Here is a 27,653-nt window from a genome sequence, read left to right as displayed (position 1 = left end):
TATGTGACGTGTGGAAAACGCAGAGAGAGAACAGATCACTGGGCAAACGTCAACTTTTCGTTTCAGCCGTACGAAAATTGCTGATATATAGTATATTCTAGGTCGTTTTATAATAATACATTTTGGTTGATTTAAATATGTAAATACTATCTAGCAGAGATCTGAGCATCTAGCTATTTATTTCTTCTAAAAATAAGAATTGTACAGACACTCCAAATTTAAATAGAACAAACCTTTTTTATAATATTAATAAGAAAAATATTATATCAATAACAGAGTACATATCAAGCTACTGGCGCGAAGTACTTAAAAATAAGAATATATACAATATCTTATATTTTATGTTCTTTCAAAAAATATTTTTTATATAATAATTAAAATATATTATTAATACGATATTATTGTATGTACTTCAAATGAACCGCAACTAATCGCTGTCAGGTGATCTAATACAAGCAACATGATTGGTTCATGGCGGTACATCCTTTGATGAGTTCTCAGGTCATATTCTTATGTCAGTGCATTTATTGGGTCAAGGTAGTTTATAGCAACAACTGAGCAATGATGGTGCAATCGAGTTAAGAATGCTGATCTAGGCTGAATTCTTCCTAGTTAGCACACCCTTGCATCATATAGCTGTGCAAAACGCCTGCTTCTAGGCATTTTCAAGAACATTCAAGTTGCAAGTACACTAACTAACAGGTAAATTTGAATTAGCCGAAGCTTATGTAGGCCTAAACCAGAAACCTCATAAATCATACTAATTGAGTGAGGCCCCTGTTACTACGTACACTACACTATAATTACGGTAAGTAGGCCTACGATCTTAATTTACCGTTTGAATATTATTTGCGTATTATTTATAGGCTATATATTATTGCAATAAATTTTAATATCATTGCATGAAAAGTAAACATCTTTTTAGAGGGTACTGGTGTTGGTCAGTGGTTGTTGGAAGTAAGGGAAAGTCCCCCAGAGGTGCCAGTATTGGATGTGTTATGCGCGATTTGAACGATTTGCGCAATTTGAAATTGCGCAAAAAAATCCTTGCGCAATTTGAAATTGCGCAAAGAATTCTTGCGCAATTTAAAATTGCGCAAGGATTTTTTTGCGCAATTTCAAATTGCGCAATCAACTTGCGCAATTTAGAATTGCGCAAGAAAATCTTTGCGCAATTTTAAATTGCGCTGCACAATTTGTAAATTGCGCAAGATAGTTCTTGCGCAAAATGACACCTTTGCGCAATTTGAAAACGAACTGTAAATTTTCAAATTGCGCAACAAAATTCTACCAGACAATCGGTATCTATATATAAATTTACGTAAGGGCAAAATTCGGTAAATCGTGCGTTATTTCTAGAATGTTCACTCGATGGTATATAAAGTTGGTTCGTACTTTCGGTACTGATTTTAACCACCTGATGTAACCCTGTTTACTAATTAAATTGAGTTCGATAATTAGTTATTGACGATTAAAACGAATTTAGGTTCAACGATTTGCCCCAAATAGGGGTGTTTTCCGATCGTGGTATACACTGTCTAATGGATGTCAATTTGAAAAATACCCGCACACAATAATACGAGGACACTTCGCATTTTCCTATCTCCTCCTGCGATAATTGTTTTTAATAGCTGAAAACCGGTTGAAGAGTTCGAGTACAGCATCATAATGTTGAAGACAGGCCGATTTTCTTTAAAAAATGCTATTTTGATACACGTAATATACGTTTTTACAAATGTATTGATTTGTGATGAATGGAACATTCCAAATTATTTGGTTTAACCATACAGGTATAGATTTAGATTTATGGGCCCCCTTGGAGAATAAACATAAATAGTATTGCAATGCTGTACAATACTGTTAAGGTATTAACCACTTTTGATCGCAATTTGAATCGCAAATTTCTTACTGTGAGTGTTGGTACTGTTAGATATAATATAAACAAATATACAAATAAACTGTATTACTGTGAGTGTGGGTAGGCCCTACTGTTAGATTATAAACATATAATATACAAATAAATAAACGTTATTACTGACAGTTGCTTCTCAACGTTTGTATTAATTAATAATTTAAAAATATATAAACGTCGTAGGGTGTATCGTTACATGTACTTTACTATTTCATTCGACTATGACAGTGAGAGTTTTAACAAAGTATTAAATCGTAAATGTTTTACTGTATTTAGTGGTATATTATTTATAGGCCTATAAAACATTAAAAACAATATTTCGTTACTGAGTGGATAGGAATATATTTTAAAATGTTTCCTCTTTGTACCTATCTTCTTCCCCCATCCCTCAACCCTTAGGCCTAATGTTACATACAAAACACAAATTGGGTTTGTTTAAATGAGTCCAAATAAAAAAATTTGACTCATTTTGTTTCTCTCTCGGAAGTAATTCCCAGGGTGCTAATTTTGGTTGACTACATAAATCATTGTGTATATTTATTCGTTTCTGTAAACGACAATGTATTATAGTCCTGCAGTACGTACATTTGAAATCTCCATTTTTTTCTCACTGGAAATACTGTGTATTCGAGAACCATCTGTGGGCACGACCTAGATGGTACGCGAGCGAAGCGAGCGTGCCATCTAGTTATAATAATTTATTGGAAACTAAATAACTCAAAATAAAACATAATAAATGCGAAGATAACATGTGTATAATAAATACATAACATTTATTATTACAATTAAATAATATTATCACTGTAACTTGAAATAAATCAAAATAAATGTAAAAATTAAGTTTTTAATATTAGTTTAAGCTAGGCCATGTAACCTAGTCAGTATCAGTAGTCCAGACCCTAGCTAGGCTAGAGTAGTATAGCCGGCCGCCCGCGCCACGCCCGCCTGGTGGAACACCACCGCTTCGTTTTCCTTCGTCGGTTCTTCGACGGTATGCTAACTTATAACAATATTTGCACTACTAAAATAAGGAAATGCGATATTTATCTTTAATTTTGAATCATTCTTAGAAATTACTATAAAAATATGGGTGTGCATGATTTCACAATCTGTCGAAAAACCTTGCGCAATTTGCAGATTACTTGCGCAATTTAATACGTTGCTTGCGCAATTTGAAACACATGTTTCAATTCAAATTGCGCAAGGATTTTTTTTGCGCAATTTCAAATTGCGCAAATCGTTCAAATCGCGCATAACAGATGTACTTAATGTTGATCAATAATTTGGTGAAATGTATCAATCATCGGATGAAGTACAAGTCTCCAATTCTTAACCATTAGTCTCATAAGAAAGGTACCGTCTCATATAATAATAGTCTAAATTGTTTTTGTTTAATTTACTCTTATTAATAGGTGAAACTTGGTCAAATGGATTCTAAAACACGTTCAAACCATTTGCTGCTAAGTAGCAATCTCAGAGGTTCTACTAAGATCTCTGGTTTTACTGGAACCAATAAAAGAAAGAACCTGTTGCACTCTAAGTCGCTTCTTCTTGGAAAAAGTTCCCTCAAATCAAGTGGCACACCTTTGAAGAATAAGGATAATTTGCTGGAGAAATCAGGAAGTATCATTGAGACAACCTCTAATAAACCAGATGAAAATCAGACCATCACCACCGCAAATCAGTCATTAAGACCGAATCTACGATCAAATTTGCTTCTTTCCTCATCTTCTCTTACATCAAGATTAACCCTTGGTGGGCAACGGAAAGATCTATTAAGAGGTTCTACACTCAGCTCCAAAAGTGCTCTGTCCAGCTCTTTGAAGTTATCATCTGGACTTTCATCATCCCTTTTATCGTCCAATCTGTCTTCAAACTTGTTGTTAAAAGGAAAACTCATAAAAACAAGCAGCTCATCACCGTCGTATCTTCTGAACACAAACACTATCAAAGCAACTCGGAAGGAAAAGGTCATTATTGGGGATGAGGTCATAACTATGGAAACAGATTTTGAAATGCCTATTTATGATTTCCATGACAACAGTGCCGATTTTGAAGAAGAAGATGATGACATGTTCACATCACCTCACTTGGAATTAAAATTTGCAGAGGTCAATTCAGTTGACATGGTAAATTCTTTAAAGGTGAGATTAAAATTTCATTAAAATTCATTCATGTAATAAGAAATTTTTTTCCAATATTTAAAGTTCACCTTTTACATCTTGCCTAATATTTTGTAAAATATTGTATTTTTAGATAATATCTCATCATTTTGTTGTTAAAAATATTAATGTTGCATCTTTTACATCTTACACCACCTTTTTATAAATAAAGTACTAAAAATATGTGTTAAAATATTGTTTTTCTAGAAAAATTTTATTAACTGCGTAAGTGCTTCACTAATTGGCTCAACTGATTTTCGCAACAAGCACGACAAGACACGATGTAATTTGATGGACATAGCAGATTGCGTTATATCCCATGATGCTGAGTTTATTCTAAAGGTAAGTTCCATTTCAGTTACTTCTTAAATGTTTAAGATATAGAAAAGGTTGGTGCTTTTCTCTCTCTCTCTGAAGTTTAATTGGAATATTTATGAGATGTTTACTGTATTCATAAATGCAGACAAAATTATGCATTTAAATGAATATTGTAAAACATTACTTAATGAATACTATATTGAATATATTTGACAGGTTGCCTTGTACTGCCGATCTGAGTTAAACATCAGAACTACCTCCAACTTCTTGATAGCCTTTGCATCTAATCGTAGACCATGCCGAGCTTATCTAAAGAAGTACTTCTCAGCATCCATCAGATTGCCATCTGATTGGATTGATGTAGCAGAGACTTATCAGGTGGGTCATTTGCATATCACTGTTTACTTATTTTGTTTTAATAAGTTCACATATTTGGTTACAAAACGGTTAAATAATATTTGACTATAAATTGTTGTATCATTTGCAGACATTGAATGATAAGTCTATCAACTTTGGCTCGCTTCCCTCTGCTTTGAGAAAAGTTATGACAGCAAAATTCCCAGACTTTGATGAATATCAATTAGGTAAGTTGGCCTACAACTGTTAAATAAAATAACGTATCGATATTATGTGTATGTGTTTTTTACATCATGATGTTGTTAATATTATAGCCAAGTACAACAAAGACAAGAAAGGAAAGCCAAAGAAAAAGAGTGAAAAGATGACTATTGCTAAAAGGAAATATCAGGATCATGCAGAACGGGAAAAAGCGAAAGAAACTGAAGATTCTAACTCGGAAGATGATGAGGTAATTACACAAACCGAATTGGTCAGATGTTTAGTCCTGCAAATTCACAGACTTATTGGGAAATTTACAATTGCTACAAATGTCATGAATGTCCGATCAAATAATTATCATATATATTGTCATTTTATGGGAAACAGAATTTACTTTAAAAGATAAAAATCACTTGCCATACATTATAATGCTTCTTTTTGTTATTATTTTTTAATAAAACTACCAACAATAACCATCGAATTCACCTTTAAATTGTCTCTCCCTTTTTATTGAATTTTTGTTTTTAAAATTTGTTTTCAGGATGTAGTGAAAGATGAGCTAGAGGAAACAGAAGAGGAGCTTGTCAAATTGACCTTTACCCTCAAACAACTTATACGAAAGTTGCACATCAAGGAACCAGCCAACTATGTCATGGCACTTGTTGGAAAGAAGTAATAAACTAAATTCGAAACATTGAAAGAATAATATTAGATGACTGCATAACAGTCCATGTGTAACCACGTGATGTTTTGAAGGCACCATAACAATAATCTTTTAGGGGCATACTGTGGATGTTATGCGAGCAAATATCACATTATTATTATTATTATTATTAGTGTTATTATTATTATTATTATTATTATTATTATTGTACTTTTTTCTTTATTTTTATTTTAACTGGTGGCCATGACTTAAAGATTCTTTGCAATCTTATTTTGGTGACCTATCACACACTGTATTACTACTATATCTTTCAATTATTTGTCTTACTTTGTATTAAAATGTGTGTGGTAAACGAATAAAACAAACAAACATTGCTAATAAAATCAGTCTAAATAGGTACATGCGGGCATCCAACTATAGGTGCATATGCAGGCAATCATGTAATGCAGATCTGTGTATATCTTGTTTTTTTATATCTTTTCATATTTTAATATTTATGGATTTGTTTTGTTTTATTTACAGGTATCCAGAGGACTTGGAGAGCTTCTATAAGGCCAAATTAACTGGTGTTTGGGATGCAGATATGGCTGGAAAGAGAATGAAATTGGCAATACCTGAAACATGGGAAACTCAGGTTTCAAAGTTTGGCAACAAAGCAAAAACATGGGAACGCTTGTTAGGTAGATATTTTAAAACTTAATAATTGTTGCTATGGCTTAAACATGGCTGAATATTTGAATTCTGTATTTGCTTACAACATCAATACAGTAAACTCTCTCAATACAGACTTTTTTTTAGGTCAAACAGGTCCCAAATTCATTTTTACCAGATAACAGACAGATAGCATAACAGACTTTCCTGAAAACCAGACGTATTTGGCCAGTATTGGAAGAGTTGTATTATATTTTAATGTAAATTGTTAGTTTTCTATTACTGATACTGTATCATTGGCCATAATCTCCTAATACAAAGCAATTTTTAAATTAATTTAAATTTTTACTCCAATAAATTAATTACATTTGGTTTTGTGATCTTTGTAGATAACAAAAAGTTGCCATTCATGGCAATGTTGAGGAATCTTCGTAATATGATACAATCTGGTATGTCACAAAAACATCATGATGGGGTCATAAAAAGACTGACCAATCAGAATGCAGTTGTCAATAGTCGCCAGTTCCCATTTAGATTTTTCTCTGCATATGAAGCCCTTCGACAACTTCAACAAGATCTGGAAAAGTCCGGTAAGATCTTCAAGCCATTCATTTGTTTTTCAGCATTAATTAAAATGATGTTCATAGACTAACTTGTATTTTGTAAACACATAAATATGTACAGTATTTCCTTTTGTTAGTGATAGAAGTGTTGTTTATACATCATAGTTATGAAGATAAGGATGACAAGACATAATAAAAACTATTACTGTATTTTTTTAAATTGTTTCTATAGAAGGAGCAATCATCAAAGCTGCTATGAAGAAAGAACAAATGGCAAAACACAATATAAGAAAGAAAAATAAGAAAAAAGAAGTAATAGTCAAGTATGTAAACAAGGAAGAGGGGGTTACCATACACCCCCATTTTTGTATTCTTGAATCAAAATCTAGAGAGTGATTTTGGGGTCATCCATTGGTGCTTAGGGTGTTTAAAATTCCTTTGTCATCTCAGGTTATATAAATATAAATACATACATACTGTAGTACATATTTGCCACTCAAAGTGTGAAGATAATTAATTCCTCTAACCATAATGATAGCTTGTAAACCAATATACTTACATTTTATGCTATAAATTAGTAATAAAGTAATCTACCACTTTTTGAACCGATAGAGAAAAAATGTATGATGTCCTTATCTTGGAGAGATACCGTAAAGCATTAGACACAGCTGTCAAGATTGCCACGTCTTATAACGTGTCTCCTATCCCAGGACGCACCATGATTTTCCTGAATGTTGGAGCACATATGAAAATTCCATGTACATCAGCAAAAGGACTTGGAAGACCTAAGTCGGTATGTAATAATATTAATAATAATATAATTTTATAAAGCGCTATTAACTGATGTCTCACAGCACTAAAAGACCAACAATAGTTATTGGAAAAGGTGAGATTTTAGAAGTGACTAGAATTGTATAAGAGATTTACATTGAAGAAATAATGTGATGTCTTTTGAGTTGTTGAACATTCATACAGCAATTTTAATATGCTTACAAATGAACAATCAAGTTATTTCAACTGGTTTCACCACAACCAATGAAGCATTTATGTTAATATATGATGAATAAATAGAGCTGCATAGGCAGGGTAGATACACCTTAGCTTTTGGAGGCATGTTTTTATAGCTTTTTGTTTGTTGACATCTTTGATTGACTGATTTGTTGTATTATGCAATTTTGAGACGGATATATGTTATCCTTTGTTACAATTCTTTTCTTTTTCATGTGTTAATAAATTTATATTGAGGCAGTTTTAACTTGTTTGATTTTGTTAATATATGTACCTAGTTCTAAAAAAAGATATTATTTTGGGATCATAGCTTAATGGACATTAATTACCATGACTGAGGCAAATTCTTCCATTGAGACTAAACTATTGTATATTTTTTTTATTGCAGGTTCTGGAAGTTGGTGTTTTGCTTGGTCTCATGTGCAAGTACTCTTGTGAGGAATGTACATTGATAATCTATGCCAATGGTCAACAGATGAAAGTTGAACTTGAGAAAGGAACCATTTTGGATAATATGAAGAGTGTCATTGATTGCTCTGAGGTAGAGTTAAAATTGTCTTTTTTGTTTGAATGTCTACCTGAAAATTGGAAAGATAGAGTGATGAAGACAATAGGACGATACTTAGACTATTTCGTTCCTAGCTTACCTAGATAAACCGACAATAGCCCTTAAAGAGCGAAATATAACTTGAAAAGAAAAATTTACATTGAACACCCCTTTCCACAAATGGTATAACCCAATGTCTGTATCATGTTTGATGTTTCTTACTCTTTTTTTAAAGGTCATGACTGCTGCAGATGATGCAACTGGCGAAGCTGTTTTGAGTGATGAATCATTCTTTGAAATGATTAGAGACAGAATGCAAGTAAGGCTTGATCATTCTTCCATCAATATCAATATCATTGCAAGTCCACTGCCGCACATACTGTACATTCTAATGATGAATAGTGGTCAATTAAACCTGGAGTTAAGAAAGTACTAACTGAACATGCCCAGCTCATTAACTGTCCAGCAAAGTTACATAAAAACTTAATAACTAAAGCTCTGTCTACACTATCAAACTATGTGACAAAAAAGTGTGATGTGCCCAAATACAGTATTGTAGTGATATGCCAAAATATGGTAGTGATATGACAACATGTCCATATATGGGCACATCATATTTTTTTGACACATAGTTTGATAGTGTAGCCGGAGCTTTACACTTATTTTTGTATGCTGTATTTCAGCTTGACAATCTTGTAATCCTCTCGGATGGCTTGAAAATGGACAGTGATCAAGGGAAATTGGTTGGTAATTTTCTCAAAAAATATCGAAAGATCGTCAACCCCAATTTGCTTTTTGTCAATGTAGATCTTAGCAGGAAATCTTCAGGGTAAGTATAGGTTTAATTCTTCATACAAATACTGTAAATATGTTTTATCTCTTGCCAATATAAATGTTTAAGTCCCATCGAAAGCGATTTAGTTCACTGTTAGAGTCCACGGGTCTAGCATGTGTGATGTATGTGTTTGTTTGTATTGTAAAATCCGGAATGAATTGAATTGAATATTAATGTTAGTTTTGTTCTCACAGACTAGCTGATTTACAGCCAGAGAATGAGAATGATATCTTTATTGCTGGCTACAGTGATCAGATCTTGAGGTATATTGCGGAACGAGGAGGTGGTGGACAGTTGACCCATGTGGAGAACATCGACAAAGCTCAGAAATTGGTGCCAGAACAGGTATTGGTAATAATAATTATTAGCTATGCAATTGAATTTTGACGTCTTTATAAAAAAGCTGGTGGGGGATATTTCTTAGGGTGTGTACAAGAATAAAAATATTTGAATAAATGAAAAACATAGTTATTTTTTTGTTTACACTAGGAGGCTGCAGTTGCCAAGGCAGCAAGTAAAATGGCGGCTACTTCAGAGACTGAAGGATCAATGTCAATACCATCTGTCATCAAAGCACCAAGGTACTGTAATCCTACATTTTTTTCAATGAAATTTCAAAGCTTTCCTCCAGCTCTAAAATGTTTCTTCTTCTTTCTAAATAACAAAAAATTGATTCATGTTGATTTACATCACATTGTTAATGTGGTGCTATTTTGTTCATGTTAGGTGGCGAACAGCAAGAGTATTTATTTCCTCAACGTTTCGTGACATGCATGGGGAACGTGATATTTTGACAAGGTGCGTCTTTCCAGAATTAAGGGCACGAGCAAAGAAACATCACATTAACGTCTATGAAGTTGACCTACGATGGGGTGTCACTGAACAGGAAGCAAAACAGAATGGGTCAGTAATAACTCTATTTTTAGAAACTGAAAGTGCTAAACAATAGATATCTTTTCAATTCCATACAAAGACATTTATTTGAGGAAAATTGTACACAAAAATACACAACATAAATTGTTTTGCACTGAAAAAAGTAATTTTTATATCATGATTTTTATATTATGATTTTTTGCAGATCAATTGAAGTATGTCTTGGTGAAGTTTCTCGATCTAACTTCTTTATCGGTTTGCTGGGGAATCGCTACGGTTATGTACCAGAATCATATGATGTATCCAAACAATCTGAGGAATTTGATTGGTTGAAAGATTATCCTACAGGACGCTCAATCACGGAGCTTGAGATGCAGCATGGTGCCCTTGCGAACCCTGAGTCCGCTGTAGGTCGAGCATTCTTCTACTTCAGGACTGATGCCATAATTGAGTAAGTAGTAAAATTAATTTCTAGAACTGTAGTTCAATCACGTGGTGGTAAGATTCCTCTATCAGAGTTCAAACCCTGTGTCTTTATTAATATCATGTGTATATGTTGGTTTTGTAAAATTATTTTAATCTATTGAAGCAAAATTTGGCCAATTAGGTACTGCATATATAAATAGATTATTAAAACAACAAAATATTTTTCAAAGCAAAATTCCTGATAAATGGAAATCAGATTTCCGCAATGACAGCCTCTCTGCAGATGACAATTGGGGTAATCTAAAGGAAAGAATTCGCAAGAGCCCTCTCGAAGTTTACGATATGTAAGTACAGTATTTTTATACAAATATTATGCAAATATAAACCTACCAACTAAAACTATATTTGATTTAAACTTCAACTCTTACAATTAAGCTTTTAGAATTTTATTTTAATAAATGAAATGGAGTTTGAAACAAACAAACAAACATGTTGATGTTATCATTTGATTTTGTTAGGTATCCATGTGAATGGGGAGGTGTTGTAGATGGTAAGCCAGTCTTATCTGGATTAGAACAGTTTGGAAATCGTGTCGTGAACAACTTGTGGCAAGCAATAAAAGATGAATTCATAGATTTCAAGGTAAAAATTGATTGCAAAAAAGGGCTAATTTAAGAACTAGTTTTCAAAGAACACTTACTAAACACATTTATTTTTTTTATTAAATTACAGGACCAAGACGAAGAAGAAGAAAAGGAATCCGAGAACGATTTACATGAAGATTATATGTCATCACATTTAAGCCAATTTGTTGGCCGTAAAAACAAGTTGAAAGGTAGTCTGATTGCCATCAAAAGCATGACAAGTGGTTTGGTTGGAGTGGTTGGAAAACCAGGATGTGGAAAGTCTGCCTTTATGGTAATTAATACATTTGATTGTAATATATGTGGAATAATACCTTCATATGAGAAATATGGCTTTAAGTAACAATTAATTCACTGGTAGTGACATTTTTTCTTTGCTTTCTAAGGTTAGAACAATTCTGAAACTATAGGCCTAGTAAATACAAGACATGCTCTCTGATTTACACTTTGTCTCTGCCCTACCTGTCTATACATTACCAGGCCCGTATGCAGCATTTATAATGGGGGGATGCGAGCGAAGCGAGCAACAATGGCTGGGGGCCAGGGGGCCGCCAAGGGCCCCCGGCCAGGGTCCAGGGGCCGAAGGCACTGGCAAAATTTGCGTTATTTGACGTTCTAAAGACTGATTTAAGACTCTCTGTTGTGGCTTGGGCTAGTTGAACGATGGACACCAGAACTTAACGCTTTCATGATGAGACCAACTCAGACAGCGTCGTACGACGCTGTCTGAGTTGGCCTTCCCTTGTTTAGGCGCCGTATTCGATAGTGTCTGTATTTCCAGACACGTCTTTACCGCCGGTTAAGTTGTCTGTATTTCCAGCAAACACTTTACCGCGTACCGCGTACATGAAGCGCTAAGCTATTGCTTGTCGTCACATGATCGACTGCGCATGTTTTACATCGAGTTTGTAGTCCGTTCAGATTCCGTAATTTAATTACCGGTATTTTTTCATTTTATATTAGCATATTTTTGTTTGTGTACCATTGATAATGTAAATTTTGTATATATATAATGATATTGTCTTTAGTTAAACAAGACAAGAAAAAATACCAACCGAGGAAATAGTGGACCTTTTGGGACTTGGGGGACTTGGATACGGGCCTGATTACCTTATACTCATGGCAGGCTGCTTCACACAAACACACACAAAATAGGCTGTTAATGATTAATATTTGTATTTTCTAGGCCTCACTTGCTAAGAAGTGTAGGGAATGTATATTAGAGGATGAACATAATATGGTTGTTGTACACTATGTTGGAGCAGCACCTGGTAACATCACAAGCTTACTTAAACACGTCTGCTTTCAACTTAATTCAAGCTTTGGACTGAATCGTAGAATTCCAGATAATTATAAGTAAGATATATCTACCTTACTTACCGCTGTACTGTCTGTAGAATACAATACAACCAATGATATGCAAAAGCAGTGAAAGAAATCATTTTGTATATTGGTTTCGTATTTCTTTTAATTACACTATATATAAATTTAGTATAGCACCTTCCTATATTACGTTTTCTGGACATATGGAATGCTTTATTTGCAGAAGTTTATGTGAAGAGTTTTCAGAATTTTTGAAGGGAGCAGCATCCCACTATGAATCAGCTCCAGTTAAAATATTCATAGATGGAGTAGATGATCTAGAGGATGATAACCAACCAAAGAACCTGGAATGGATTCCAGAGAATATTCCAGAGGTTTGATAAAGATGTTCTTATGTATCAGTTTTCATATAGGTTTTATAATTACATGATTTTGTTTATACCTAATCCTAATTTATAGTTAATAATAGTTAAAATTAGATATAAATTTTATTTATTTTACATGATTTTCAGTATCTTTCTTTCCCTTTAATAGCTTTCTTCTATGTTTATTTATCTCCTGCTTCTTCTTCCCAAACAACATCCATTTTAGCATTTGGTCTTCCTCCTTTTCTTTCCTCAGTAATCTTTTATATTTCCATTTCACCAATAAAGATCTTTTTATTCATAGGATGTCATCTTTGTTGTGAGTTGCCAAGAGAACTCAATAAGTCACAAAGCATTGTTGAGGCGGCAACGTGAGAGTTGTTCCATCATCGCTCTGCCACCTTTAGACATATTGGAGAAAGCTGAGATGATTCGCAGTACTTTATCAGTTTATGGAAAGACTCTTGACGAATCGCCCTTCAATAACCAGCTGAAAATACTGACTGCTAAACGCGAAGCAAACTTGCCGCTTTATCTGAGTTTAGCCTGTGAAGAAATCCGCTTGTTTGGTGTATTTGAGGAGGTACAAAGATCATTCTATTATTCATTTTATTTTGATAGGGTAGCCCTCTCAGTTATAACACTACCTTTCTGACACATTTACTGTACTACTATACATACTGTATTACAAGACTTCTACACTATTACTGGTTTATGAAATAAATTGTTTATCCACATGCTGTTAAACAATGTATCTTATTACACTAATTTACATGTTGATACTATAGAGTAGCCCCACTTCAAGGTTTAGAAACACTTGTACTTGTTTGTAATATAGTTTCGTTCATTATTATTTAGCTTTCAAAGAAGTTGAAGTCGATGTCACAGACAGTGAGCTCTTTGCTGGTAGACATCTTCCAACGTCTGGAGAATGACTTCAGTAAAGACACTATCTCAACATCTCTATGTTTATTGGTCTGTGCCAGGAACGGTATGTATCACACCATGTATACAGTATACAAGTATCAAGAATTTACTGATCTCATGAAAAATAATTTCTTGTTTAGGATTACTATTCCACATCCTTTTTCATTCCTTTATTGTTCATGTCAATAGCATAATTGCCATGAGCACTCACTGGCTAAAAACAGGAGCTTAGGGGGCCCCTGAGCATGAGAGCAGTCCCAATAAAAACACCCATCGTTTGAGGGGCCCTTAGGAGTGCTAAACCAGGCGCCTTTGCCCTCTGCGTTACACCACTGCCCCTTGTAAAAGTAACATATTAGAATAAAGTATGTTTTTTCCTTCAGGTCTATATGAAGATGAACTACACCAGCTACTGAGCATTCACAAGATTCTCCATAGTAACAAGTACAAGTTTCACGATGTTATGAATGTACAACTTTCTGCAGAAGATCTAATGCCACAAGCTACATACAGACAACTTTTACGTAGCCTGCAAACGTTTTTACAGCCGATAGCCGAAGAAGGGTTAGTAAATATTAAAATATCTCGGCAAAGCTAGCGTAATAATGTTGGTAGTAGCGTTGCCAAACTGTATGCGTATGTAAAAATATTAGGAAATTGTAGATTATTATTTACTTGTTTTTTTTTCTAAAGTCTTGGACGTCTTAGCCTTGGTCATGGGGAATTTGAGAAAGCAATCCGTCAGCGATACTTAAGAGGAACCGCAATGGAATTTGAGTTGGTCCTGCATAGACTTTTGGCAGGTGAGATTCTGAACCAAATAGTATTGTTTTTAATATTAAAAGTCAAACATAACAAATATAATGGCCTATTTTTGTATATTTCAGCTTTTTACCATACACAGGCAGATCCAGATAGGAATGGTACATGGAAAGGCAGATCATCACATACCTTCACAGAGTTACCATACCATTTAACCTGTTGTGGCATGTACTCAAACCTAGCCACTACTCTTTGTAATCTAAACTTTGTCCAAGCTAAATGCAGACTAGGCCTGGCAACACAACTTATGGGAGATTTCTTAGGAGAAGGAAAACCAAACTCTCTACAGTTTAAAAGAGAAAAGGAAAAGTTTCTTCAGTCACCTCAAGTTACTGTAAGTTTATAGCAAGAAAATTGTATTTCTTCTTATGCTATTTATTCATAAATTAATTCTTAATTCTGTTGAATTTGATTTCCTGACCACTTTTTCACATAGGCCTTTGACAACCCAGTGGCTTAAACAGAGATTGTTCCCTTTTCTTGCGAAAACCACACCACTTAATTTCTTGTGGTTACATCATTACATCACTGTGAAATATGGCATATCACTATGATATTGAAAAAAATAAAACAAATAATATTACTATTTCTTTCTAGGCTTTCAAAGATTTTGTCTCTAGGAATCTCCACATCATAGCAGGAATCCCGTCTCTTACATGGCAGCAAGCCATTAATGAATCTTCAGATTCTCTTGTACATCAGACAGTTAAACCTGTCATCGAGAATCTGGATACATCTTTGAAAAAACGACTGTTGATCTGGCAAAATAAACATGAAGGAGTTCATTCATGTAGCAGAACATTGCCTGGTTTTACAAAGGTATATTTTATTTTTCTGGTTTTACATTATACAATATTGACTGAAACTGATTTGTTGTGTGTTCATATATTTCTTATGAAAATTTTGTATTGTTACCAACATTTACTGTTACTAACAACTTTTATCTACTTTATTTCAGGACATCACATGTATTTCCACGTCTCCAAACAACAAGTTAGTTGCCGTTGGCAGTCAAGACTGTACAGTCAGGCTATATGTGCAGGAAACAGGCATGGAATTGATGTCATTCTCAGGTCATTCTAATACAGTGTCTCATTGCTGCTTTGTTGGCAATACACATCTGGTGAGCTCATCCTTGGATGGCACACTGTGCCTTTGGAATGTCAGCCAAGGCCATAGGTAAATATTTTGAATAATTATGAATAAATTTTCCTGTTAATGTTTTAATATAGGAATAGTTTTATAATTAATAATGACTTATAATCATCCAAAACACGTATTGTTTAATAGTGAGATAGTTTTAGATTGTGTTTAAATACAATATAAATTAGAATCTTGATATTGTTGCAGAATTGGTCGAATGACAAAGCACAAGAGACGAGTGAGTAACTGTGTATATAGTGCTAAGGAAAATCTGCTTGTGTCCGTTTCATGGGATTGTATGTTAATGGTCTGGAGTTCAAAAGATGGGTCATATCTTAGGGAATACCGCTCATCAAATCCAATCAACTGTGCTGCCTTACATCCAGAATCAAACAAAGTTGCATTCGGAGGCTGGGATTCAACCATTGTAATAATTGATATTGTGAACATGAAAAGACTTGCTGTAAGTATTCTATTTGATATTTTCGTTTGCATTATATTTTGGTTTGAACAAAAAATTACAAGAAATAGGATTTAGAATTTAAAAAAACTAGCAGCTCATATGAACTTATATATATATAACATACATAAATACATTAACATGCATCTGTATAGTGTGTATATATATCTTTTTCAAGATCTTAAGAGGACACACTTCAGCCATTCGTGACTTGGCTTATTCTCCTTCGGGTCGTCACATAGCTTCAGCATCTCTATGTGGAGCTGTCAAGCTTTGGTCTGCAGACAATGGCACCCAGGTAAGAAATGAATGTATAAAACAGTTAAAAACATTATTATTTGAATCAATAGAAATTTAAATCATCTATTTAATAAGTCTCTATACTCTGTTTAAAACATTGTCTACACTATCAAATTTTATGTGACAACAAAATTTGAGGTGCCCATATATGGACATGATGATGTCATATCACTACCATATTTGAGCATATCACTACCACATTTGTGCACATCACATTTTTTGTCAGACTAGTTTGATAGTGTAGACAGAGCTTAATATTTCTAATTGAGAACACAATGTACCACCTCTATACTCTTTGTTATTATGTATTTCCAAGCAGTTCATCCTGTATAAATTCAAGCCAGGTATGCAAAATTGTTTATTTTCTATTGTCAATAAGGTGCTTACTCTTCATATTTTAGGTGGGGACACTGTCTGGCCATGCTATGCCAATTAATGGATTGTCCTTTTCAACTGCTGGACAAGAACTGATTACTGTTAGTGATGATCAGAAAATTAAGGTATTTATTTTGGTTTACAAAATAATATTTTGTAGTTTGTTCATGTACATCTCTATAGATTTTTCTATGCCTGTGAATTGGGTTTTGTGTACTTGTATAAGATTGCTATTTTTTTAATTTTAAGATTTGGTCTGGGCAACTGGGACGACATGTAACAACATTTGAGAGTGAAGAGCTTGGTGGGGCAACTAGTGTGTCATTTAGTCCATATGGCCAGTATGCTGCTGCGGGCTACCACAGTGGTGAGGTTCGATTGTTTGATCTGTCTACTGGTATTGAAGAATGGTCAAAGAGTTTGTACAAAGAGAGGGTTAACTTTGTGGTTTGGTGTTTGGTGTCTACTACCGATGGTCCTGAGATTCTGACTGGCTCAGCAGCTGGCAAACTAAGAGTAAGTTGATATCATTCTTAAGCTCTGTCTACACTATCAAAGTAGTTTGAAAAAAAAAGTGTGATGTGCCCAAATATGGTAAAGATATACACAAATATGGTAGTGATATGACATCATCGTGTCCATATTGGAGACCCACTTGATAGTTTGATTTAGTTCGCTTTTTGGAATCCTGTCTCTCTCTATTGTTTGTTATTTTTTTGTTATAATTTAATTATATAATGATAATAATTATTATGTGAGACGAAATAATTGAAATGAAATATATGGGCACATCACATCGTGTAGACAGAACTTAACAATATAGTAATCATTATCTCTATCAATAGGTAAGAAATAAAATCTATTTTACTTCCAAAATGGTTAACATTGTCAATATAACAAGTGAGATTATTTGGGTTGAGATTTTAAATGTTTCATATCAAATCACATACAATTTATTCTCTATTGACATTATTTTTTAGATGACAAACAAATCAGGTGACATGAGTAGAGAACTGCAAGGAGCTGAAGGTAAAGCCCTTTTAGCTGGAGCCTACAGTCAAAGAATGCGCTTTGTCGTGGCTACAAGTGAAAATGCAGTAATTTACTTGTGGAAAATTCCATTACAACGTCCATCAAACAGGTAGCTAAACTTGTCTATCATGCAATCATCATTCATCCATTATTCAATCTCAAATCATCTCATTTATCCACCTACATTATTCATTATTTTTCTTTCCGTTTATTCATGCTATCTTCTTGTAATCATTAGCATACATTATTACCGAATATTACGTGTACTGTTTAGTAATAATTTATTTCTGTTATAAATAATATGTTTTAATCATGTTCATTATATAATATTGATTTTTCAGGGTCTCAATTTCTGAGCTTTGTAAAATTTACACAAACTGCACTGCTCCAATCAGCTGTGTTGATTTTAATGCTGATGGGTCAAAGTTTGTCACTGGAAGTAGAGATATGGTAAGAGAAATTAGCATATTTCAAATTTTTGTATTATAACAATTCAATTCAATTCAATTCAATTTCTTTATTGCTGCAAATGCCATCAAGGGTTAATATCCGCTTAAACATACTACATCATACAAACATATACATATTTACATTTAAAATTTAAACACATAAAAATTATAGTCATTCTGTTGTAGTTACTATTTTTTAATTATTGTAATTGTTGTTATTATGATTATTGTTATTGTTATTATAATAATTAATATAAGTGAAATAAATAAACAACAATAATCTTTACTTTTATTGTTCTGGATTGGTGTAAGGGGGGTGATGGGGGATGAATTTAAACTCATGGGATGTTCAGTTCAGATTCGACAATAAATTAGCAGGTAGAAGGCTGAATCATCTTTTTTTTGCATTAATCATGTATATATCCATTTATTCTTTATCTGTATAGTCTTTACTTGTATGGGATACTGAAAAACTAGTGAAAAGGAACGGCAATGCTCCACCAATTAAGACTTTAAATGCATGTCATAAAGACTGGATAAATTGCTGTGCATGGTCTGACAAGGATGATATGGTGGTAAGTAAACTATTTAAACTTTAAATATTAATGAAAACTATTAAAGCCCCCTTCCCTACGTTTTTTAGATCTAATTTAAGATCACAAACTATATTTAATGTAAAAATAATACTATATGGTCCTATTGCGATAACTTTTTTCGTCTTTAAACGGTTAAAAATGTGAAAAATAAGTCGATTCTAATAATTATAGCGGCCCGCTATAAATCCCAAAATGCATTGCGCGCGGATTGATATTTTTGTTTTTCACCTGTAATTCACCCACTTTTCGATCGATCGTGAGGCCAAAACAAATAGAAGACTCCTAACTTTTCAGCGAAAATACCGGGTTTTCTCCAATTTGTATCAACGGAGTCTGGCAAAAATAGAAAGACAATTAATGCTGCAACTATACAACGTCAGGCTAGGTATATAGCTAGCGTACGATGTTTGTACGTTACCGATGTTTACCAGCTAGGCCTAAGACCGTCCACGAGAGGTCGATCGCCGCGAGCTACTTAGGTAGTGCATTGTTTCTCACTTTTTATCATAATTTACCATAAAACGTACATTTAAGACAAGGAATGACATGGTTTAATGTTTTGAAAGTGATATATATGTATTATTTTCCAAAAAACGTCCAAAATTGCAGGGAAGGGGTCTTTAATATTAACATTATACAAAATGTTAATATGTAATACTTTTTTTAAATAAAAATAATTTGTTTGTAAATACTAAAAAAAACCTTTTTATATATATAATTTTATATAAACATGTATTATTTTGTATAGGTCACAGGATCAAATGATTTCACCCTGAAGTTGTGGGACATGCAGAAATATGAAGAGGTGAAAAAGGAGTTCAAAGGTCATCAAAGCAGTGTGAATTCAGTTGCATTTGATGTATGTATACAGTAGTATGTCATATTCAAATAGTTTGTATTCGTTTCATATTTGAACAGAATTTAAAGAATTTTACATTTGTTATAGTCTGGTTGCATTGTATCTGGAAGTACTGATGGTACAGTAAAAGTTTGGAGCAAGAGAGGAGTTGAGATTACAACTATCAATCCACAGCAACAAAGGATCAATTCCTGCAATATCAGGGTCAAAGCTCAAATAGGTTTGTTGTTGTCTTTACCAGTTTCTTGAAAACCAAATTTGAATTATTCTGCGTGACACACAAAAATTTGCAAAATACTTTTTACTTACAAAAAATGATTGATAAAAATATTTTTACTTTCTTTAATAGAAGAAACAGAGCTGCTCGATTTTGAGAATGATGATTTCAGCATTAAGTCATCATGGGTAACAGAGAGTCTTGTAAATGAATGGAAGGACACACACAGCACAAAGAAACTTGATAAAGTGAAAGACAAAGAGGTGATGATGGAAGATGTCCTCCTTGCAATTGCAACTGATGGAGGCGCCGTTCAGTTTTGGAAGCCTTTGCAGGTATTGTTTAGAAATTATATTTTGAATTGTATGTATGTATGTATTATATATATCATGTAGCAACAAATTTCCATGAAGAATGAAATAAAATTAGTATGATCATCATCCACAAAGCCTGGCTTTCCTTTTTTTTAACAGGGTAATGAATTATCCACTCTTACTGGACATTCAGACCGAGTGACATCTGTGGCAGTGGGCAAGGATGGTCAATTAGTGACATCATCTCTGGATAAGACCATCAAGTTTTGGAAATATCAAGTGGATGCGGACACTGAACCTTTGCAAGGTCATAATGGAGAGGTCACAGCTATGGCACTCTCACCTGATGGTACTATTGCCATATCTACAGGAAGGTACGGTCTTTTTATATCTTTTTGATTAATTGAGCAGAGGTTTGCCATACTCTTGCATACTATTGTACATATTAATGCAAAGTACATATTGAAAACACTTAATTATTGGGTGTGATTCGAACCCATGACCTCCAGTCACTAGCCTGGCATTCATACCTAGACCACAGAAACAATATATTATGTAACTCCAAATAAAGGTCAGAACACATCTACTAAGAATTCAACTTTTTAATCTATTTTTACATTATTTTCAAGAATCAAAAGTGCATGACTTATCCTTTTCAATATATATATATATATACAGTATTTTCAAATTATTTACAATTTGATCTGAAATTATTTAATATTCTAGTAGATTTTATTATATTTCAAATATTACATTTATTTTAGAGATGGACAAGCTGCTGTATGGAACTTGACAGAACAAGAATCCACACATCCAGTCCAAGATGCCTGTATAAAGGTGTGTTTTACAGTCCTCTGTTTATAGATATATCTGTTAGCTTTATGATCATGCCGTAATTGTAGCATGCTTGTGTACATGTATATTGTAAAAGGTCAATTTCCATTGCCAAGATTAACCTAATGGAGTATTCTAATCCATATTAACACTCGTGTATACATGTAAATAGGTTTTTTTTTCAATTAGAATTGCCATTTGTGCACTAATTGCAGTAATATTTTTAATGGTCAAACGTAACATATAGGACATATATTGTAAGCAAAAAGCTAAATCGTTAAATTGAACATATATTTTATAGTGAAGCGAAATTCTCATTACTCTAGATTTATATATTCACTTCATTTATTCTTTATTTCATAATCAGTATACATATACAAAAATACAATATATTTTATATTAATATAAAAACAACAACCCATGGACCACAGACTGATAATATATTAAAACTCTTGGAGTAAAAATCCCCAGTTTGCATCCATTGCTAAGCAAATGGCATTTATAAATAAAAATGGGTGAAAGTGACCGGATGTTAATTGAGATGAAAAAAAAGGTAAAACCTAGTGAAAATTAAATGTCAAGTGTAATGTAGAAATACAAGCAGACATATCTATATATAAATTATGGTTAATTCTGACATAGGCGAGCACAATGCAAAAACTTCGGTACAAATCTCCGCCTTGGATACCTACCTTATCTATCCGAGATGTACCGCGAAACGTAGATTTGATAACATTAGTGTGCACGCCGACGCTATTGTTCCATATTTATATCTTAGGAAGATATTATAAAGAGTTTTTTAACAACATTTATGATTTCAACATTAGATTTTCTTCTCAATTTCAATTCTTCCCGGTCAAAGTTATTTCCGGGTTTAAGATAAGTTCACCTTGCAACAACCTTAGTTTCAAATATTTTCTCTCTTTTAAACACAAGGGAGCAGTTAAAATAATAGATTTGACCCTAAAGGTGACTGGAAACAGGCACTTTCCATCAATCAATACAGTGTCCCTTTGGAAGATGAAAAAAAAATCAGATAGTAGGAGTGCAGCTTAAGTTGGCCATTAGTCATAGCCATTTCAGTTTTTTGTTTATTTTAGGTGTGAAGGTACAGTAGTTAAATTATACTGCAAATTAATAAAGATCAAATTAAATATATGTCATAAAGAATCAGAATATATTGTGGGGAATAGTATTATAAAATTACATAGGGAGATTTGATGATAAGACATTTTTCGAGTGAAATCCCGATAGCTGAGTTTTATTGAGGAAGCTTGCAGGAATAACTGTAGGCTATATCTTCCTGTGTCCCGTTAGGACCGAGATGTCTGCCCATGTTGCAAGCCGTAATGTCTTCTTTCTTGGGCCCACTCTGTTACGGCAGTTTCAAAAGATGATTAAATAAAATAATGTATTAATAATTATTAGGATGGTATTCATTTGAATAAACGCCTCTCCAATAAAACATCACTTTGAATAATAACCCCCCCCCCCCCCCACATTTGTTATTCTTTTTTACCACTTTTCATATCTACTGTATTAGAGGATTTCATTTGATTATAAATGTATTACCATATTATTAAAACTAAAAAATTTAACATATATCCCTCGAATAAGCACCTCCCTCAAATGACCTCCGCCTCCCCAAAGGGCCCTACCAAACAATAAAAACTATACTTTAAAATGTTATTAATCATCTAAAACACTGTGAAACAAAGTAGTTTAGTTTTACGAATGTCAAGCATTTTCAATAATGGTAACCGACAGAAAACGTATAAGGAGAACATTATCATTCCGAGAACCATCGTCTACACTTCCTAGAGGGGGAGCGAGCTCACCCTCTAGTAGACTAAATTTTATTTAAAAAAAATTTTTTTTTTTAAATTAAGGTTTCTGAAAAAGCTTTGACAGCTACTTGCTTCATTGAAAATAATCTGGTTGCCATAGGAGACAACATGGGAGCTGTAACCCTTTGGAATGTGCTTAACATCAGTGGAATTTATAAATTGAGGTAGGTTTACAAGTTTAATAAGAGAAATCTAAATTTTCCTCAGGCCTTTTTGGCAAGGAACACCATAGTATATCAGGTTCATGTTCCACAATACACATTACATGCAACATTAAAGATTCAAATTCAACAGTTATCGGCCAATTTATACTCTATATGAACTGTGAAGGGGATAGGATATGGTGTATTACACTACATTTCCCTAAATTTGAAAATTGTGTCTTCGACAATAATGGTGGAGAGAAGTGCATGTTACAAATCATTAGTATTGTTATTGTTCAATTGCTTTGATTTATATTTTGCATAAATAAAAAACTGTTTATTTACAATGTAGGAAATCATCCATGATTAATAATGGGTGTTCAGTTGTAGCCATGTCCCCTCTGCCTGGTAAAGATCTTGGTGTGTTGTACAGTGATAATGTAATCAAAGTGTACAATACCATTAATGGAAAACTAAGAGAGTGCAAGATAATTAAGGACAACTTAGGGTAAGTATGATAGTGTAACACTCTGACCATCAGGTCAACAACCCTTTATCACTAATTGCTTTTTCCTCATCATCAAGGAAAATGTTCCCCTTTCCAAATAGTCCCCCTCCCAGTACATGCATATTAAATAGGATCGTTTCTTAAATATGGATGTACTGGCAAGGAGGATAAGAAAAGTTTAAAGAAAAGTTAGAGAATAGATTACCGTAGTATCTTTGATATATACTGGAGTTTTGTAGCTGATTTTTGGATCACATATTATAGAAATAAAATTTAAATCAACTTTGATTAATCCAGGTAGACTGGATATATTATATGTGCTTTTATATCAACACCCTTTTGAATAAAGATAACATTTATGATAAAGTGATTTAGCAGATTTTTTATTTACGGCGGGAGTGCGTTGAATCCACCACTCAAGTAACGTACAACAACCTCACACAAATACAACGTTACAATATGTTCAATATAATAGTCAGGAAAAAGGAAATAGTTAGGCAAATGTATCTACTGTATTGTGTTTCATTGTATCGGTTTATGAATAACATACTGTGCACTGGTGTATGTTATATACATCACGAGTTCAGACTCCACATGTGACCTTGAGGTTGGTTCAATAACATGCAACCAACAACATCTGTCATTTCTGCCAGTTGTTCCTCCATATTTTGAGCCTTAGGCTATTCCTCATAAAGTGATTAGATGAAATTCAATGGTAACAATAAACATATCTGAACTTGACACTAAACAATATATTTATAATGAACAGCTATTAATGTTCTTTTTTTTGTTTTTAACAGCATTAATGATTCAATGTTAGGCCTCAAAATGTGGAGCAAAGAGAATTTTGCTGTAGTATCATGTGATGCCCAACTTGCAGTTCAAGGAGAGAAACCAGTAAGTGCATATAAAAGTGCATTTATGTTACACCTCACAGCACAATATTTGGTTAAAATATAATGTATCAAAATGGATATTGAGCATACAAATTAAACTAAATTGCATGTTATTATTATGGGCTATATCAATGTCAGTACAGTATGTTTTATTTATTCAATTCTGCAGAACCTAATCCCCTTTTCTGTGCATATTTTGAAGGTTACATTACCTTTTTTATGTATAATTAAAAGGTTATAATTTTATACCTCTCTTCATTAATTTCTTTTTTTTCACACAATAACAAACTTAATTTGTCCATTTTTAGATATTACTGTCTTTCAATCTAAGTAACAGTTCCGACCCAGAGTGGGCAACAGTGGTGGACATCGATATGTCCAGTGGTCACAAGAAGGATATTGTCTTTATGGTTGGCAACTATTCAGGAGAATTATTTGTAGTTTCAGATACAGACTCGATAGAGCACACTGCAATTGTAAGTGTTTAGATTAATAATGTTGTTGAAAATGAAATGTTGTTGTATCATGTACACTGAAAGAGATTGATGAACAGCAAGTGTTAATGCATCTTAATGCTAAACTGCTGTGCATATAAGCAACTTCGATAACTCCAGAGGGCGTCATATTTACAAGGTCAATCGGGACAACAATTTCCATATAGGCTAGCGCGATGATGTAAGTTTTCATCACTGCGCTATGGCCTAGATGGAATTTTTTGTCCCGATTTACCTTGTAAATATGGCGTCCTCTGGAGTTATCGAAGGCGCTTATTCATCAGTTTTGTGGTGTGTAAGCGAATGCCTTATTAGAATAGAACTCTATAAAAGGATTCATCTCCCGGTTCCAACATAGTGTCCCTTAATATAAGGGTGTCCACTGAATAGAGGTTGGTTGAAGTGATAAAACATAAAGTTTTCCCTCGTTTGTTTCAGTTGAAAGAGTCTGTTAATAGGGGTTTCCCATGAGTAAGGGTGTCCCGAAGGAGAAATTCTCCTGTAGAATTGTATTTGAATTATTTAAGAAATAATAATACTCCAATTTATTTTAAAGGAATGTTCCCAGATCCACAAAGGTGCTGTTACAGATTTGGTGAACCTTGGTGATGTGTATGTAACATCTTCACTTGATGGAACTGTAAAGCTATGGTCTAAAGCTTCACGCTCACAGGTAGGCTACTATTGATTTAAGTGTGTGATTTGCATTAATTCATTATCATGTTCTGGCAAAAAACAGCATCAACAGCAATATTATTTTTGGTTTTTATTTGATACAGATACTACATTTAATATTTACATTACTTTTGGATTCATGTAAACATATCTCTATGGTGTAAACAATAAGTTTAAGTATTGGTATCTAGACAAAATTTATCTATTTAAAATTTGAAAAAAAAAAAATTCTTTTGAATCTCTTAACCTTTGTCCACACTATAAAATTAGTTTGACAAAATATGGTATTGATGTCATTGTGTCCATATTATATGGGCATATACAGACACAGATATCTGTGATTTGCCTCTTTTTTTTCCCTTTTTTTTTGTATACATTTTTTTTCCGTTAAAATGTAACTAATCTGCTTGTCTGTTCCAAATATTTTCTTTAATTGTAGACTTGTTGAATAGTATTTAGTTAGTGTGACAGGCGCGAATTTAGGCAGGGCTAATCAGGCTTCCCCCCCCCCCCCCTAAAATTGAACAGCCATGTCTTTTTAAAATAAGATAATGACTACTTCTGCAACCCGGCAGATCGTTTTTATCATTTATGAAATATTTAGCCCCTCCACCCCTAATCTATAATGCTGGATACGCACCCTGGTGTCTTCAATTGTTTCTAGTACACTATGACTAATATGGTTTTTGTTAAATACTTCAGATTGGTCAGTTTTACTGTCTGGCCCCTGTAACCAGTATGGCAGCCACCAAAAGACAACACGGCAAATTCATCGCTTGCGGAGACAAACTTGGAAATGTATACTTCCTTAAAAGTGATGCCTAACATTTGATTCGACTTTCACATTGATATTAAGGCCTCTTTTCCAGATGGTTAGTGGAACACAGTCCTTGTTGGAAAAGAAGTATTATAATTAATATTAATGTAGGACACATATTTCTTGAGTTTATCTACAATTTATAAAATATATATTGAAAATGTAAATTCATTTTTAGTATATTGTAATGGATTCCTGGTAGATTTATATTGTAATAATTCTATAAAGTACTGTATGTTTTACTGTTTTCGTGTGTGTATTTCAAATGCTTTCCTGATGTAGATTTACTCAATGCATGACTCATACATTTTATACTTACTGTAATTTCATGGAATTGATTGCAGTATTTTTTATAGTTTATTATAGTGCGACTGACATGTTTTGACCTGACTTGACCTTAATTTGACCTGTCTTGATGGCAGTTAGTAATGTAATGCCCAAACCAACATAATAATTATATTATATCAGTCAAGATAGTAGTCGACTGTACACACAATTGTTCTAAATACTAAGTATAACTATTAATATATTGTGTAGAATTATTTCAACTATCTCTCTCTTGTTTCAATACTTTCTACTTTGTAACAATGTTTTAGTATTAATTTTGATAATCGACTAAAAAGGGGTGAAGAACATTATAAATTATTGACCTTGTACTCTCAAAATGAAATGTTTTATCACTTATTTTATGTAATTTGACCTCGAATGATCACCATATTAGTATTTAAATTATGTATCAAATGCCAAACCTTTCAAATATGATTAATATTACTTTAACACAGTGAAAATAATCCTTTCTGAATATTATTTTTATTTTATTATTTAAACCATGATACAGTAATATAATAATGATAGAATATGAGTTTATTTAAAAAGAACTATAATATATATTGCATAGCATTTATTATTTTGCATTGTTTTTTTTTCTTATAGGGGTATGAATTTATTTGTAAAAAAATATAGGGTTCCTCCCACAGTGTAATAATATAGCATTTTATCTTTTAGCATTGATAAAAATAATATATTATTTGAATTTATAAAAACTTTATCTATGGTTCTTCAGTTTGACAACAGTTTTGAAATGTAACTGTATATT

General features: G+C 33.2%; 1 protein-coding gene across 2 annotated transcripts; it reads left to right on the top strand.

The window, feature by feature from the left end:
- The first annotated feature begins 562 nt into the window (after positions 1 to 562).
- Positions 563 to 27,614, top strand: LOC140040538 (telomerase protein component 1-like). Of its 2 annotated transcripts, none has more exons than XM_072086551.1 (48): positions 563 to 702; positions 3,325 to 4,056; positions 4,282 to 4,416; positions 4,609 to 4,770; positions 4,880 to 4,976; positions 5,064 to 5,200; positions 5,492 to 5,622; positions 6,137 to 6,294; positions 6,655 to 6,855; positions 7,061 to 7,151; positions 7,441 to 7,621; positions 8,225 to 8,377; positions 8,619 to 8,702; positions 9,067 to 9,212; positions 9,413 to 9,563; positions 9,708 to 9,799; positions 9,945 to 10,121; positions 10,297 to 10,542; positions 10,748 to 10,861; positions 11,036 to 11,159; positions 11,250 to 11,435; positions 12,348 to 12,517; positions 12,708 to 12,858; positions 13,154 to 13,432; positions 13,708 to 13,840; positions 14,160 to 14,340; positions 14,470 to 14,579; positions 14,664 to 14,932; positions 15,196 to 15,417; positions 15,557 to 15,777; positions 15,949 to 16,204; positions 16,380 to 16,499; positions 16,903 to 17,001; positions 17,126 to 17,392; positions 17,857 to 18,017; positions 18,250 to 18,358; positions 18,804 to 18,932; positions 19,702 to 19,812; positions 19,900 to 20,032; positions 20,162 to 20,364; positions 20,503 to 20,717; positions 21,108 to 21,180; positions 23,067 to 23,188; positions 23,520 to 23,675; positions 24,476 to 24,572; positions 24,880 to 25,047; positions 25,622 to 25,738; positions 26,443 to 27,614. In XM_072086551.1, the coding sequence occupies exons 2-48, from the start codon at positions 3,340 to 3,342 to the stop codon at positions 26,563 to 26,565; spliced, it is 7,878 nt and encodes a 2,625-aa protein (XP_071942652.1). In that variant the 5' UTR covers positions 563 to 702; positions 3,325 to 3,339; the 3' UTR covers positions 26,566 to 27,614. The 2 variants fall into 2 exon arrangements, with proteins under 2 accessions (XP_071942652.1, XP_071942653.1); XM_072086552.1 differs by lacking the exon at positions 563 to 702 and adding an exon at positions 789 to 808.
- Positions 27,615 to 27,653: the final 39 nt, after the last annotated feature.

Source organism: Antedon mediterranea, chromosome 2 (genome assembly GCF_964355755.1).
Source record: "Antedon mediterranea chromosome 2, ecAntMedi1.1, whole genome shotgun sequence".
In the NCBI taxonomy this organism is placed as follows: domain Eukaryota; kingdom Metazoa; phylum Echinodermata; class Crinoidea; order Comatulida; family Antedonidae; genus Antedon; species Antedon mediterranea.
This window is presented reverse-complemented; position numbering and strand designations above follow the sequence as displayed.

Excerpts from the sequence above, each read along its gene's own strand:
- LOC140040538 (XM_072086551.1), top strand. The coding sequence starts at position 3,340 with ATGGATTCTAAAACACGTTCAAACCATTTGCTGCTAAGTAGCAATCTC. Across the intron at positions 4,057-4,281 it reads ACATGGTAAATTCTTTAAAG|AAAAATTTTATTAACTGCGT; the intron begins GTGAGATTAAAA and ends TTGTTTTTCTAG. Across the intron at positions 16,500-16,902 it reads CTGCAGACAATGGCACCCAG|GTGGGGACACTGTCTGGCCA; the intron begins GTAAGAAATGAA and ends TTCATATTTTAG.